Source organism: Pagrus pagrus (assembly GCF_965226575.1).
Source record: "Pagrus pagrus genome assembly, chromosome: 20".
In the NCBI taxonomy this organism is placed as follows: Eukaryota; Metazoa; Chordata; class Actinopteri; order Spariformes; family Sparidae; genus Pagrus; species Pagrus pagrus.
Window position 1 is genome coordinate 26153430 of NC_140207.1, and position 17543 is coordinate 26170972.

The 17543-nt window shown below is 39.1% G+C and overlaps 1 protein-coding gene across 1 annotated transcript; it reads left to right on the forward strand.

Moving 5' to 3' along the window:
- The first annotated feature begins 12670 nt into the window (after nt 1–12670).
- On the forward strand, nt 12671–14245 carry mos (v-mos Moloney murine sarcoma viral oncogene homolog). The gene has a single exon (XM_084340812.1). It carries the CDS (start codon nt 12760–12762, stop codon nt 13774–13776), a length of 1017 nt encoding a protein of 338 aa, XP_084196938.1. The 5' UTR covers nt 12671–12759; the 3' UTR covers nt 13777–14245.
- The last annotated feature ends 3298 nt before the right edge of the window (nt 14246–17543 follow it).

A 17543-nucleotide genomic window follows, 5' to 3' on the forward strand; every position in this document is an offset into this window, starting at 1 on the left:
CTGTGCACTGCACGACTAACACCAGTGTGAAATATACCACAAAAAAAAGTTTTTCCACAATTATGTGGACACGACTTAATCGTGACAGTGTGTCAGTTTAAACATGAATTAGTTTTTTTGGGAGTTGGATAACTTTTACATAGATGAATGACAATAGTAATTTGTTTGCAGTGACATTTTCCTTTCTTTACCTAATTCCCCATGCTTTAGAATAGATTTACCCTAGTATGCAGATTTTGCAATGAATATTGTTTTATTTGTGCAGCACTTTGAACTTTGTGATGTAGTCTGTCATCACAGTCGACCTTTGTTTTGTGTTTTTCTTTTTTGTCGTAGGGACCAATCTGTAGTTTTGGGATGTTTTTGCCCATTTACATCTATTTAATACATGTACTTTAAATGACTGCTGACCATTTCCCAAACCATATCAGACTTAAGATACATTGCAATGTTCCAGGCAGCTAATGCGTTTCATTGATTACTAACCAACATGAAAAAACACTTATTTGAGATGGTTAATTCATTCCAGTGATCGTGTCTGCTAATAGTTTTTTTTTTCAATAACCTCATTGTAATGTATATGCTTACAACTGCATTAACATGCAGTACAATGACAGCTCCTTGTCAGCAGTAAAAGCAGACATCATGTTCACTGTGCTGGATTACACAACCTGGTTTCAAGTCTCAACTTTCTTTCCAATATTCAGAGAAATAATAGGAAACTAACAGCTTCCTGGATAATGGCAAAACTCAATTGAAACATCTCTGATATGCTATGCAGAAAAAGTTTAATTATATGTGATTAGTAGTAAATAGTCTAAAACATGCAAAACCATCAGTCTGGTCCTTTTGATCCATAAAGCCGAAGTTTATTCATTGTCATAGACAAGGTACTGGGTAGGAACTACTGAGCAACAGTATTACAATTTTACATTTCATAATAGTTTAGTGATTTTCTGGTAAAGTTTATTCTTAATTCTCCAACAGTGAGTACATTTTCGTAAATGATGAAATGTGTCTCTTTCTTAGCTATCCCCATCCCCAAACCAAAGTAAACCACACACAAACAGAGCTGGCTTATACCTACTTAAATGTCACCGTAGACTGTTCAGGTAGAAGACAAATCTCATCAGGGTACATAAGAATGAACTGACACCAAGGGTTGTCCTTGTTCAATTTTACCCTGTGAACATCCTCTTCACCAAACACGCACATGCACAGCATCCCCAGTTAGACAACTGAGATCAACCATGTATCTGGATTAACAACCACCAATTTCTCCACTGAAAAACAGAGAAATTACTCTTACGTTTTACGTTTCATTTTAACCATGAAACAGAAACACACATAACCATTCACTGTGAGCCATTCATGAGCCCTACCCAGTCTACCAGCTGAAAGGGTCCATGTTAAATGTCCCAGTAGAGTTATTTTATAGAAAGACTTAATACTACAAGCTGAATGTGTCATTGCCGGTGGCTTTGAACATGGCTGCTGAGCTGTTCCACTCTCCCTTTGTTTGTGTCATTGTGCCTTATTTTTCAATGGTTATCAAAAAAAAAAACTATTTCATCAAAGACCACAAAACAAGCACTCCTTCAAGGATGAAGGTATTATTCCTGCAAAAATTATGATCACTCACATGAAGTATCTCCTTCATTCCTTTCCTGTATGTAGATAAGCACCTGTGCATTTCAGTCGGACTTAGACTTCTTAGAAGTATAGTTGACTTGTTTGTGGCTGTTGGACTGAAATTAAACTATTTAGTCGTAGATTGTACTAGGTACGTATTATAAAAAGTCATCACAAGGACAGTATGCAAACATGAACTATAACAATGCAAATTGTGGACTCCAAAAACTACAAATATTGTTGTGAGCTTGGTTTGAACCTAATGCTTGACTTTGAAAATAAAAGGAAAAACTCCATAGCTTAACTGATATTTACACTGGACCCCCACCCTCCTTACTGCATTGCCGTCCCCCAATATCTAAAAAATGACAACGCATAATAGCAGCATAGCATAGCATAAACAATAAAAAGATGATGTACTCCAGTTTAAACATTTAATATTTGAAGAAAAACAATACGTTTTACTATGTGCACCACCAATATGCACATTCAAATTGAAATTGACAATTGCCAGATTAATTGCAAATATACTCTTTACCAAATGTTATGGCCACTTTCTATCTTAGAACCAAGAACTACATATAGAATATAAATGTAAAAAAAATGCTAATTCAGTTTTTTCTCATCCAATGTGGAACTCCTCACTAGTATAAGAAATCACTGTAACATTATGTGAAACTGCCTGATTTTTCTGTTATTTTGGTATTTTAGCCGAATGGGATGTGAAACAAATATTCAAAGAGCAAATCTTGTATGGTTAACCGTGCCACACCTTGGTCATCATTCCATTTTTGAAGCCTGACTCTAAATGTTTTTCACCATCATAAATCAATTTTCAACTTGTGCAAAGGTTTGAGAGGTGTAGAAAACATACTTAAGTATATTTTGCCTCCATTAAGACTAAACATGCAAGTCTTCTAAACCACATTTAGAAAAACTGCAAATTTAGCATAATGTCCACTGTAAATTCCAAAATACTTGAAAGTTGAGAATCAGTTCAGCAGTTTGATGATGACAATGAATGTCCACATGTTCTGACTTCTACAGGCATGGCTTCACTTCACTTACTGTGAGATTAAAGTGGAAGTCACCTCCTAACACACAAAACATATTTTGTATGTTTTGACTACTCTGCCTAAATCTGTGAACATGATCTCTCTGAAATGTAGAAACACGATGACTCAGTTTACACTTTCTCAATAATGGGAATAGTAATTGAAATACTGTTTATAAATATGAAAGAAATAGCTGGTGGCACTCCAGTTTTCATGCAAATTTGAAGAGGGATTCGGTGTAATTGCTCTTGAAAGAGTAACAAGAGGAACACACATTAGTGTGTTGACAGGGAGTACTACTGCATCTGTGAAAAACGTAGTATAAAGCTGAAGCTAGTATGAAAGCTCCAGAGAAAGCTGTGTGTAACCTGAACATTTGCAGTGTCCAGTGATGTCACTCAGTGGCTAAGTTAAGTGGTTAAGTTGCATTGTGGGTAATGTAGGCAGCAGGTTTTGAAAAGGAAGAAGACTATGTGGAATAAAAAAAGATGATATCTCTGGTTTTGCTATATTGATTTTGTTTTTAAATTGCCCATAATGAGTCAAACAGAGTTATAGGAGGACTCAACCTGGTGTCTACAATACCCACAATGCAACTTAGCCACTGGGTGACATCACTTGAGGCAATTTATCAGCTTGCACGCAGCTCCCTCTGGAGCCACAAAAGGCTTTATAAGACTTTTTTCACATATGCAGTAGTTCTCCCCAAGATCTTTAAATACACTTTAATGTGTAAAATTGGTGGAGTTATCCTTTAATGAGTTAAACTTAGCATCTCATCTGATTCTTACTTAAATTGTATTTACAATTTTCCAACTGGGCTCAAAAGGTCAATAAGATATACAGGCAAATCCTCAGTGCTCAGATGGTCTTTTAAGATCAGTGTTGATATGCAGACTAACAGCACACATCTTTTAGGGAATTCACAAATGCATTCATGCCATACATATATATTAAAGCACACTAGCTAGCTTTTGGGAAGTGTTGTTCACCTGAAATCACATTTTTGAGATGGTAGAAACAAAACATGTGCTCTGTTTTAGGGGCATGTGACCAGAGAGTTCTGGGTCAGTTGAAATCTGATCAGTAAACACCTTCTTTAACTGCTTCTAGTGCCTTTTAGGAAGGCACTTAACTGTACCAGAAACACCGCTTACCAACAGGCAATAGAAGACTAGAATGGTGCTTGGGCATCTCCCAGGCGAAATATGTAGAGCTGCATTAATGTGAAGCAGGGCAGTTCTGGAAAAGAACTGAGAAGAAAATCTTAATTGAGTCAAATTGGCCAAAGCATGCTAGATTTATATCATTTGTTTAGGTAGTCCATTTCTACTTAAAACTTTAAAAGACCACCAAATCAGTTAAAAGTGTTAGCAGAGAGTTTTAACTGCTTTGGGAATTGTAAAATGTTGTTTTTTTGGATACAATATGTCTTCACTCCAAAAAAATGGAGGTGAAAGGGCACTGAGAAATTCAGTTCAGTATCTTTAGGAATTGTTTTTACCTCCATTGTACTGGTGTGGTGGTATGAGTATCAAAACCTGGACAAAATAAACCAAAATTGTCTGCATGGATAGGTGTGACATCTGTAATTAAAAAAAAATACAAAATTGACATACAACCTTTTTTGAAAGACGTTTTGCTGTGAACACATCTGTGACCCTTATCTTTTAAATTTGTTTGTTTAGGTGGAATGTTTGCGATTTTCTGCAGTCATTCAGGGCTTTCACCTCTAACCAAACCATAGACAGAGGTGTCTCTCAGCATTCTCTGATGTTTGGTTATGTGTTTTGAAGAGAATTAATGAGCAGTAGCTGCATTTCATCTCAGATTGGAGGTCAGTGCCTCAGTCAGTCCACACAGTCACAAATGCACATTTCCACCTTGTCTTCTTTAGGTCTTACAGTCATGTACAGTAGCTTCACTGCTCAGGCATTAGTATGGACATACTCAAATCATACATTGTAAGCAGAAGTTGTGCCTTATTTTTCTTAAAGTAAGGCACAACTAAAAAAAATATATATCAGTTGTCATTTAAAGGTCCAATTTGTAAGATAGTTGATTAAGTCTCATTCCCAAATCTGCAAATACTGATGCTTTGGGTTTCCCAGCTTGTCGAATACTGACACTTTAGGTTGAAGTGAACGTTAGCTAAAGTGTGAGTATTTGTCAAGTTAGGGATTGAGACTCAACAATCAACTATCTTATAAACTGGACCTTTAAAATCAACATAAAAAATACGTAAGGGCTTTTTTTAAAGAAAATGGCACAAATAATGGCTGTGTTGGAACAGATGCATGTTACATATACTGTATATTTTTATTCATTGTTTCCTACAAGTTAAACATTACAGTATCTTCTACTAACATCACCTTTCACTTATAACCTTCGAAATGATTAACGATTTCATCATTTCCAAAGATCTATGCTGGAATGATGAACAAGACATCAAGACATCAGACTTAGGTCTGAATATTGGATTGTGTTAACATTTTACAGCTTCAGTGAAGTATTGGAACAAGCCGTTACTGACTACATCTGTGATAAGTGGACCATTAAGCAGAAAATTGACGTTCAAGAGATACATTTGCTAACAACAGTTAACTACAGTTGAACTGATGCATTGCTTTTACATGTCATTAGCAACTGCCATTACCTCTCTTGAATGTATTTTCTAAATGTGGTAGTGTTGCATTGAACATAAATTTGCCTAGTTTGGGTTGGCCTCATGTGTGACCTCAGCACCATCTATGTCACTTCGGTCGCATAGCATTCACTCTGAAAACCCTAGCAGACATCTGTGAGATCACAACAAAAGATTTAAAGATGCAACATACTGCTGGAAATACAATTATGAATCCTCCAATAAGGTTTGTGTGGCATGCTCCAAATCATTGAGAAACATACAAGGTACTGAGGTCTCACAATGTGTTTTCCATCTGTTGCTAGCTTTGGGTTTAGAACCCTAGTCTCCTTTTTAATACAGTTAACATCATGCTAGCAATCGCTAGCCAGCAAAGTAGGGCTGGGTATTGACTGAAATGTCTGTGTGGCACTGAATACCAAAACCTTTACTGAATGCTGACATAAGTTGTCTGGTCAGATTCCTCTTGTTGTCTTTTTCTTTGACCCAGTAGTTCCTGATATAATTCAAAATTTGAATAACAACTGAGGGAAAACACACACCTATGCTAGGTGCTGACTCACAGGCATACATATAAAAGAATGGGAAAGCAGTACTCTCTCTTAGTTTTGGCACACTGCCTTCTTCAGCCAGTATTAGATAATACTTATTATTACTTACTATGTTTAAGTTATTACCATATTTTACTACAGAGTTGTTGTCTGACTGCTTATGCCAACACATCCTCATACCTTAACGACTGTCATATCTGACAAAATGACGGATATGACCGTTCCCATAAACATGACCGTTGCAGGGTTGCAGTGACAGATGTACTGGACCTTTGTCATGCGCTTGCAATTTGGTTAGTTTTTGGCAACAAAACTACTAGATTAGGTTTTTTCACCCAAACTACTTGGTTAGGTTTAGGAAAAGATCAAAGTTTGGATTAAAATAAGTGCATTACATATGTAACTTCAGTTACGTCATGTATGTGATGTAAGTTTGCTACATTAATAACAACAACTCACCGTTAACTTTTAGTTTCACATGGGACATGATCAGCAGTCTCCTCTGTGAAAGTCCTGTGTTTGTTTAACTCAACCATCCACCCCTCCCTCCTCATGCTGTGACCTTTGTCTCTCTTAGTACTGCGCCACCTGATGTCCTCTATTGCTGCCGTAATAATCACTAAAGCCACCAGAGGTCGCCGCCTAACTAGAAAAATAAATATGGGTTGTAATAAGCAGCTTGAGCATTTGACCTATATGGTCATTTTTATGAGGATGGGCTGGACTGGACATCTTAAACATTTTAAAATTGATAATGTGACCAAAATTCCACTTTGTGTCACAAAATGAAAAGAGAACAAACTGCATAATAACTGAGCATACTCAATTTTTTGATGCAGGCTGCGAGATGTTGTTTAAAGGGCTGTACAAAATGTAGTAAGTTAAAACTATTATGTCCAACTACTGTTCCCAAGGTCATGAGTGAACTTTCATTCTCAACACTTGATGACTGTTGCTTCTTTCGTAAAATGAAAATAATTTAAAAAAAGGTTTCATTGAAAAACTTGGTTTATATATTCTTTTGGCATCAGTATCAAAACTCTGGTATCATACTGTACACATTACATTTTTCTTTTTAATCAATAATCAGCCCTACAACAATCAAACTGAAGGATGAAAAGTCACAAAGGTGATGTTAGCCTATTTATATTATTTCGTAAAATAAAGGTAACATATTTCATCAGTAGAATAGACATCATTTTGGACACTTTTTAACCTTTCAAGATATCGGACTGCACACTATACGGCAAAAAATGTGAACTTTACGGCCTGCAAAAGATTTTGCCAAATTTTACCTTCTCCCTTCCACCACAGTTAACAGATGGTGCATCTTAATTCCATGAAATGTTTTATGGATACACAATCCAATAGTGTTATCATTTACCTCAAATACTCATCTTGTTTTTGTGCTCCGAGATTCAAAACTGATGATAAACTAGAAGTGTTAACTTCCCCTTTTCTTTCCTGAATGACAGGACTTGAGGAGACATGAATGGACAATATTTTTCTGGGTTGTGTGATATGTAAAGTTGAATGTGTAATGTTTAAAAACATTTATGGAAGTTTGCTATTTGTATCTTGTGAAGGTTTGTGGTTTTACATGAGATGTTAGCAAGCCGCTAAATTTTTTCATAGCACTTTTTGTAAATTGAATGCCTTTATTTCCTCCAATACCCTTTGTTCAAAACCTTTATTACAAATGTATAGATGATATATTTAGCTCTTTTAGAGAACAATAACATGTAAATACAATATAAAATGTTTTATTTTTACAGGTACAATTTTGACAGTGTTTTTCCTATCAAAGTGTCATTTTTGCTTTACTTGCACAAGTGTTCTGTGTATCTCATTGAGGGGTCTTTTAACAAATAATGTACCTTAAACACAGATTTTTGTAGGCCTTGTTTTTCAGAAGTCCTTCTTGACTATTCAACCGCTGGTTTAGGTGAGAGCATAAGCAATAATGAAGCTTACATGGACGATTAGATAGTGCTATATCATCTTGTCATGGGTTGTTTAAAAAGACAAACAAGATATATGTTCAATAACTCCCAGGGTGATTTTTCCTCATCTGTCATCCTTTGACCTCAGTGTGACATATTATGACATATGAAATATTACTGAATTTCTTAGTGGTTTCTGTCTGAAAGCTGTTGCATGAACACAAATTTTCCAATTAGCGACCTGCAGTTTCAACTTTTTGTATAGCAGATTTGATTACATGAGAGACTCCAGAAATGTGATGTGGGGAGAATAAAAGCAACAAACTCTGCTTGAAAGAAAAGTTGAAAGAAAGTTGAAAGAAAAATAGCTCTGCACATCAGAGAACGTAGGTCCAGATTTGGAGTCCGGTATTAGATCAAGTTCACAATTCTGACTCTAATCTCAAGTGTCCTGGGAAAAAGAAATAGGAAAATCAGAATGTCTCCCACAGTTGATAGGAGATGCTCTTCAGTGAGAGGCACAGACCTTCAGCAAATCATGTCAAACTTCTTTATAAGCTTCAGTGGTACCAGTGAACTTTATTGAATGTGTATGTAAGAAACACTGCAATACTGCAATATATTTTGGTATTGGATCAAGCTGCTAACATACTTCTAAAGCTCCTTATGGTGCTACAGACCTCTTTTCTTGTTCTTAAATGTATCGTTTGTACAAACAAAGTATCCAGTTTAGCTGAACAGTTGGCAGTGTGTCTGGTTGTACTATATAGCTACATATATTTTTATTGTACTGTGACTTTTGTACAGTCTTTTGACAGACTTGCCTGTAATATCACATGCCCCCTACTCCCTCCCCACCTGTGTGTTGTGATATTGGGAAACAGTCATTGTGGGAGATTGCTCTGAGTGAAGTCACTCAGCAGAGATGAAGACATCAGTGTCACTGACAAACATGACTCCATGTGACACAATTCAAAATGAGCTGAGGAAGTTCAGAGATGAACTGCATTCCAGCCATGTTGGTTTTGTTATTTGTTGCATTTCAAGAATGCCATCCTGTGACAATGATGGACTCATTGCTAATTCTCAATATTCTACTTCAAATCTATTTTACAAACTACTGTTGTATTTTTATGAATATAGGCAAAGTAATTCACATAAACATATATATAAGTAAATATATATGTATATGTTTATAGGTTGTGTAAAATAAAAATTAATACTGCAGCTTTTATCTGTTGTTCCTTAAACATTGACATCATCCAAAGAGGCAGATTATTTATTGTCTGGCAGAATAACCTGATTTGATTTACATACCTTGCTGCTATGAGAGAGAAGAACTGCAGTCGTCAACTCCAGTGTTTTTACACAGTGTAATGAAAGTTAAATAAACATAAGAGAAGGATTCAACTGCCTGTCTGTCTGATCATTCTTAAAAATGTGTCATTCACTATATTGTCTGAGTATGTGATTCAGTGGTTCTTTTAAGCCTTTCCTCACTGTATGACCCAGGTACCTTGCACATTTACTTACTCACTTCTTTAAAGTGCTCAACATTAAATGTGATTTTGTGGCTAGAACTATCAAGACTAAATGTCTTCAGCCTCGAGCAATGCAAAGAGAGTGAATCTGCACACAAGCTGAAACTGGTTGTCCCTCAATTCAAACCTTAATCTGCAACTGGTAAGATAATGGGATCTTTATTTTAACAGTTGGTTACTGTGATGGTTACAGCTAAATTAACATAAAGCTAATACAGCTAATATCAGCTGAGCTAGGTAAGTCCTGTGTTACAGTAAAGTTTTCTTATCAATTGTAAAAATCCCATGAAAAGACCAAAGTCAGTATTGTGTTAATGTGTCGCCCCAAGCCCACTGGTACCTACTGAAGACGTACATTTTTAAGAACTCAATCTCCAGAATAAATGCTGGCACAGATAAGTCAACGTTTCTTTGGGTTCAATTTTCAATGGTTAGGTTTAGGCACAAAAACCACTCGGTTAAAGGATAACTACCGTTTTTTACAACCTGGACCTTTTTTCTAGCAAAATATATGATCATTTACTCACCCAGATAACTTTGGTGTCATTTGGCGTTGTTCGGATGAAATTAGATCCAGTGTAGCGCCGATATATCCATATAATGCGAGTGACGGGGCAGCGACACACAGCCTCTATATAACGCATTATCTGCCACGAAACTAGTTCATTTCACTAATATTTTGTTACGATATGCTAGTGCTATTCCCCTCTGAGTCCGGGCTCGTCCGTTATCAACATCCGGGGTCAAACTAGCAGTAGCAGCTACAGGTAAACAAGCCGGGCTGTCGCGGGTGCGAGCGCAGCTCAGAGACGACATCTTCCAGGTCAGAGGTAGTAGATCAACCTACAGACCCCGGATGTTGACAACAGACGAGCCCGGACTCAGAGGGGAATAGCACTAGCATATCGTAACAAAATATTGGTGAAATGAACTAGTTTCGTGGCAGATAATGTGTTATATAGAGGCTGTGTGTCGCTGCCCCGTTACTCGCATTATATGGATATATCGGCGCTACACTGGATCTAATTGATCTAATTGTGGATCTGTTGTAAAAAACGGTAGTTATCCTTTAAGAAAAGACTGTTTTGTCTTAAAATACCTGTTTCGGTTGCCAAAAACTGCACAAGATGGCCCAGCCATCTTACCATCAAGAATTTGGTTGCCACCAACATGGCTAGAAATTGTCCTGAGGGCTCCTTAGAAATATCCAGTGGTTTCAAGCTTACGAATTCTGAAATGCAACTCGGACCACAGCCACTGGCTTGGAAGCCTTGTTGCCTCTGACTGCACCCCCGTCCACACAACCTTCTGACATGAAAGTCAGGTAATAAACATGTACTGTGAATGTGATCTGACTAGTTTTGTGAACATGTCAATCTGTGGTTTGCAGAAATGTGACTGGTGACTGGGCTGATCTTTTTAAATGTCTCACTAAAATATGGTTACATTTTTAAAAGCCTCAGTAATTTACTGAAACAGATGGCCACTGTAATGTTTGTCAACATTATTCAAACCGGAGGAAGTGGTGCATTTATTGGGGACTACTTTCAACAGCTGATTAATCCACATTTGTGGCTCTTGGGAGTATTTGTCTCAGTAGGCTGGTGTGTGTGGGATTGAGTCCAAATGAACTACAGTGTGTGTGTTCATAGCAATGAAGGAATATGTCATCCCAGTGCAGCGATGTTGCTCACTGATGTGTTTTAACAGTTTTTGGACAACAATAGATTTCTGTGGCACAGAGGAAGAAGGCTTTGGAGACACACACACAGTACTTGTTTGTAGATACATTCAGTGATGGTTTTGGTCTGCACACAGAATACAGGAGACCTATATCAATACAATACCATAAGATACTACCTATTTAATGTCACCCTGCACATCTGACAGCATGATTCCTGAATGTATTGTATATCTTGTTGTTTTCATCAAAATGTACCATATGTGATCTGCCAAGCAGAATATTCTTCATTTAAATCTTGAAGTTTCTGTTTTTGAACTCAAACTGCAGTTGTTAACAGTTGTTCTTGCTTCTTTCCTACCATGTTGTTTTTTAGTGGAAGAGCTTTTCAAAAATATGAGGTGAACCCCCCTAAAAGTTGATGGTTCAGAAGTATGCATGCTGGGTGGATCACAGGAAAATGTAACTTGTGTGAAAGAGAATGCATAGCTTAAGTACTTACCAATGTGAGCAAAGCAGCCTTAACTTTGCACACTTTTGTCTTAAGTTTGGTTTAGTGTCTGACAAGAAAGAGTTTTATCTTTGCCTCATTCTGTATACATTCATGCCAGATTGATGGTGCTGGGGAAAGTGCCCAGAATGCTCACATTTTGTTACAACATAATGTGAGTCAGTAATTCTCTTGTTCTCTTTCTCTCATAAGTTGATGTCCTTCATTTATTTAATCTTCTAGTAATGTGAAACAAACCCATTAAGACGGCAAGACAGTTTCTAACCATTCTCTTAACACTGTTCACAGTTACAGAGGGCTGGAGTCTATCCCAGCATGACAGGTCACCAGTCTGACAGGTAATGTGTACAAAGCTCTGGTTAGCTGTCTCTGAGTCAAATTTCAACAAAGCCAAGCTATATTTTACTCTGCAGGCTAATTCCCCTTCCTGTTCTCACTGTTGCCTGCGTGCATTGACATTCATGCATCTCTCTTAATCACGATGTCTGTTTGCATCAAACAGTTTTTGTGGAGGTTCTGGAAAATTCTAAATGTATGACAATAACTGTCACAAGTGCAGGAATAAATAACTCACTACGATGAACAGGCTGACAGATGATGCAGTATATTGTGAGCTGTCCTATGTTATCATCACCATCTTACACTGAAGGAGTGATCGTGTGTTGCTGCTGTAAGACTCTCAGTAAAAAGAGTAAAAAGGACAAACTGGCTCAGAGGTTTGTAACATGTTCCTCAGTGGAGCTCCCTCCCCCAGCAGCATGCTCAGTCTACTGAGGCAAATGTGTCAGTGTGCACTTGTATAACTGTACACTGTAGAAAATGATTTGTATTTATTAACTACTGTCAAGCTGCTGATTAGTTAGAGCCCTAGTAGGCACACACACACACACACACACACACACACACACACACACACACACACACACACATTACTTTTTGACACCCATAATTATTATTGTGCTTTCTTGCCACAGAATGCAAGTGGCTCATTTTACCCCGTCCTCCCCTTCTGTAGATAGGCTCAAATAAACTGAGTTGAACCATCGGATGAACCCGATGAACCCAAACAGAAAGCATTACATACTCCACAACACTACGTGGCGGTGTGGCTGTGTGTGTCTGTCTACGTCTGTGCGGAAAGCTTTGAGACTGCTGAGCTGCTGCTCACTCAGCAGCACACTGCAGGTCCCCTCAACGCACGATGCCTTCACCGATCCCCGTGAGTCGCCTGCTGCCCAAAGACATCTACCCCTCTCTGGACATCGGGACCTGCAGCAGCCCGCTGACCAAACATCCCCACGGCGCCACATTACAAGTCCCCGTACAACGGCCCAACGGCAGAGTCGCCAGCCGGCTCTGGTCTTCTGTGATCCACTGGAAGGAGCTGCGCTCCATGCAGCCTGTGGGCTCCGGGGGCTTCGGCTCCGTCTATAAGGCGGAGTACTTCGGAGACACCGTTGCGCTGAAGAAAGTCAAGAAGTGCACTAAGAACAAGCTGGCTTCCCGCCAGAGCTTCTGGGCCGAGCTGAACGCAGCACACCTACGCCACAGAAACATCGTGCGCGTCATCGCGGCGAGCACCTGTATACCTGCGGAGTTTGGAGATGAGAGCAGCATCGGGACGGTGCTGATGGAGTTCGTTGGGAGCAGAAATCTGCAGCAGATCATTTACGAATGTGCAGAGCCGCTGGGGGAGGACAGGTGGCTCAGGTACTCCACAGACATTGTACACGGCTTGCGGTTCCTTCACTCACACGACGTTGTGCATCTGGACATCAAGCCAGCCAACGTGCTGGTGTCAAGTGAGGACGTCTGCAAAATTGCCGATTTTGGCTGTTCTTTGAAACTGGACCGTGGCTGTGAAGTGAGAGCCACCAGCCCTCTTTTAAGTCACGTTGGCGGCACATACACGCACAGACCCCCGGAGCTGCTGAAAGGCGAGGGGGTGTCCCCCAAAGCAGACATATTCTCTTTTGGGATCACTTTGTGGCAGCTTCTCACCAGAGAGCAGCCCTACACCGGCGACAGACAGCACGTGCTCTACGCGGTCGTGGCGCACAGTTTGCGGCCGTGTGTTCAGAGCCAGCCGCTGTTTCGGTCGGAAAAGGGGCAGCTGTGCAGGACTCTGCTGAGCCGCTGCTGGAGTGGAGAGGGCCGCTGCAGACCCAGTGCTCAGGAGGTGCTGCCCTACCTGGAGCAGCTGCGCTCCCAGCTGTGACCCTCTGTGAGGACGGCTGCACAGATAAAGTGGGCAGGTTTTAGGAACATTTTAAAGGTGCTCTTACAAGACGACGCTGGACTCCCATTTTCTTATGATCACATTCATGTTGAAATAAGAAGTTCACAATCAAGTGCCTTTATTTAACGAACGAACAGAACCATGCCATACTGGCCTCATGATTTGTTTTTCCACATGTAAAACCCAGTAAGAATCGCTTTGAAATAGTTTTCCATTCCTCGCTCTGAATGATTGATGACATTCTGCAGTTGTTTGACTGTGAAGACATTTTAAAACAGAACATTTAAAGCCAACATCCATACTGTAGCCTGCTGAAGTTACTGTGAGACTTCTGACTGTTTTAGCCATTTTTCTTAAACTGTGGAACAAAATGTGTTTTATTTGCTATTATGAGATTGTAGTGAGATTTTGGTGTGATGGTTTTCATTAAAATTATTTTTATACTGTGTTTTGCCTCTCGGCTCCTCCTCACATACGGCTGACAGGACACCAGTGTGTCACAGGGCTAACACCAGGACAGAGCTTCTAGTTAAAGGTGCAATATGTAAGAATTGGCCACCTTCAATTCATACTCAACTCAAATCACCAGATTAATTGCTAACTTTTGCGCAACATATTCTTTTTATCTTTGTTCATCACTGTAGCGACTTTTAGCTTATTAGCTCAGTTAGCCGTGTAGCTAGCTGGACAACCAGGGGAGTGATTGTGTTCACCCCACTTGCACAGGAGCTTTGGACCTGCTGGAGAAAGAGGTTTTTAGGCCTGCAGCTAGCTGGTTAGCATGCTGTGTAGAAGAGATATCTAATACATTTTCAGAGGAAACCCCAGTGCCCCATCTACTTTGAACTGATGTTATAAGACTTCCAGGTTTCACTTAGCAGAGTTAAACAGATAAGTCAGCCAAGCTTCTTCTCTAACAGGCATGATAATGAAATGTTTCATTTTTATTCTGTTATTTTTATTGGAAAGAACATAAGGGTCGAACCCAAAAGTGAAACATTTCACTCCAATACAACAATTGTTGTTTTTAAATGTTTTTATTACAGCCTGGCCAATACAAATATTACATATAACAAACTGCAGAAGTGATTTAAGTTAAACATTAGGAAGAAATTAACTTACATGTGAACATTTGAATGTATTCATACTAAGTCATTCATGTCAAGAATTCAATTCTTTAATCTTTTCATGCTGGGTGGGTATTGAGATGGCTTTTTTTATCGACTTGACTTCCTTAGAAACTGTGTATCCTGTTTCATTGCATTGTAGCCTAAAACTGCTGCCTGCTGGTCACTCCTAACTGACTGAGAAGACCTCTGAAGCTCTCTTAGGAACTGAGATCTGTCTTAACATTACCAGAAGCCTGCTAATTGCCGATATAGTACTTAAGGGACAAATTATGGTTAGACATGAATGTAGTCGTTATTTAACTTTAATCAAAGTAACCTTAGGCTTCTTTTTCCAAAACTCATCTGACCACTAAGAATTTTTGGCTCACAAGCTAAAGTTTAGGATGATCCTTTAAACTATTTCTGTGAAGAAACGTTCGGGGTCAGGTCCACATTTGAAGAAGAATTTACATGTCTCGGAGAAAACGTGTTATTATTTGAACAAATATTAAATCAATTGAAACATTCACATCATTATTGTGTTCTGTTAGTAACTCAGCATGAGTACAAAATGCTGCACCAGCACTTCAAATATCAAACCAACCTTTCCTCCATCTTTCTTGCAACACTACAACACAAACTGCATGTTCAGTAAACACACATGCACACAAACACACACTAGTGAAGTGAAGACAGGTCCACTTCCTCCAGCTTTCATCAACAGACGGTAGAGGTCACTGCTGCTTCAAAAACCAAAACAGACTGTTGATTTGACAGCAGATTTTACATAAGTATGACTTGAGAAATATGCAACACATTTGACCAGACAGTTCTACTGTTTTAAAGGTGCACTATGTAGTTCTGGGTAAGCCATTTTAACCAGAAGAGAAGATCTTCATGAACTAAATATTTTATGTCTTTATAAATTAAATAAACAACCTCTCTTTGTTTTCATGAATGAATAAACTGAATAAACAAAACTGAACATTTCATACTGTTTGTTGTTGTCTTTGACCCTGTCACCTTTCTAGCTTCAAACAGTCTTCTGGGGACCTAACTTTCCTCTGAGAACAGTTTGTTTATTCAGTAATGGGAAAACAATAAATATTTCTGAGTTTGTATTATTACCTCACTAATATTGGTAATATTAAAATTCAGAGTTTGAATTTCTTCTCCAAAACTACATAGTGCCACTTTAAAGGATACACTATGTATACAGGTACTGTATGGAATTGTTTAACCATCACTCCTCTTCCAGAGCCACTCTTTGTTGCCTGCGTGTCTCTGGGCTAGGGAGAGTGGATAGGCCGGGTGTCTGCAGGGTGGGCTACCTGACGGCAACTCCTGACCCTATGCTGAAACAATGTGACATTAGTCTTGATTGCACCTATCATTTTTCCAAGCTCGGTGTGTGTGGAATGGGCAGCTCAACCCGGGGAAACCCAGCCTGTCTGCTCTCTCTAGCCCTCCCCGCTGGCTGTTTCTTTTACAAAACAAATACAGCCTCTATGTTTGATTCAAACTGTTAAATCAGTCCTTCAGAGTTATCTTTGAACAGTAATGCTGAATTCATTATGGTTGAATCTAAACTGGGTTAGCAACAGAATATTAGAGTAAGCAAATCCAAAACTGCATTCACAACATTTGGTGCTTGGAAATAGCTTGTATATGCATTCAAAAAATTAAGTTGCAAATGCATGCTTTGGAGAGCCCCATGTGCTTTTAAATTCATGGGACTCCCAACTTCTATTAACAAGCACTCTCCCCTTTACAAATTAAATCAACTCTGAATGTTCTGAACAGGACACCTTGAAGCAGTTCAGAAGAGCTTCTTTAACTGTCAGGAGGCCAAAAATAACATTTAGTGTGCGTAGCTTAAATATGAAATGGGGTAGAGTGGGGGACTTAAAAGCAAATGGCCACAGCTCAGAATCACAGCTGCTAACATCAACGACTCGGCCTTGGCACGTGGGGTGCATGTGTACCATAAATTCAAAACAGTGTGAGAGTCAAGGACCATTTAACCAAGGCCCACAGGTTAGAATTGAACACTTCTGCTAACAATTATTTGAAACTTTGAATGTTTTCAAATGGAAATTTTAAAGGAGTTCAAATGAGCTCTTTCACTGTGAGAACTCCAAAATGAACCATTTGAGCATTGGTTGGAATCGAACCACCACTGCTTATGTGGATACCAACATTGACGACACATGCAAAATAGTGGCCAGTAGCTCCTTTATACCTCGCTACATTTTTGATTTATTTTTCTATTTTTTCGCCGCAATGCCCCCTTCTACTGTAGCACATTTTGCCTACAATAAAACTCATCAACACTGGAAAAGGAAATGTGGGGTTTGGATTGAGTAAGGCAGACTGCGAGATGGATCTCCACCAGCAGCATCTGCTGATCGGCCAGCCAGACCAGCAGGACAAAATGTCACCAAAAGCGATGCGACCACCCCAGGAAGAGAGGAAAAAGAGGCGGCATTACTACTAAGCTGACCCGACTTGGCTATTCCTCTACCAAGCCTTCTTCTGGCTACTGTCCGTAATAGGCGGACCTTGTTTAGAGCTGACAGGACACAGGACTCCAGTAAGAGGAGAGGAGAGGAGGAGGGCTGTGTGTCTACATAAATA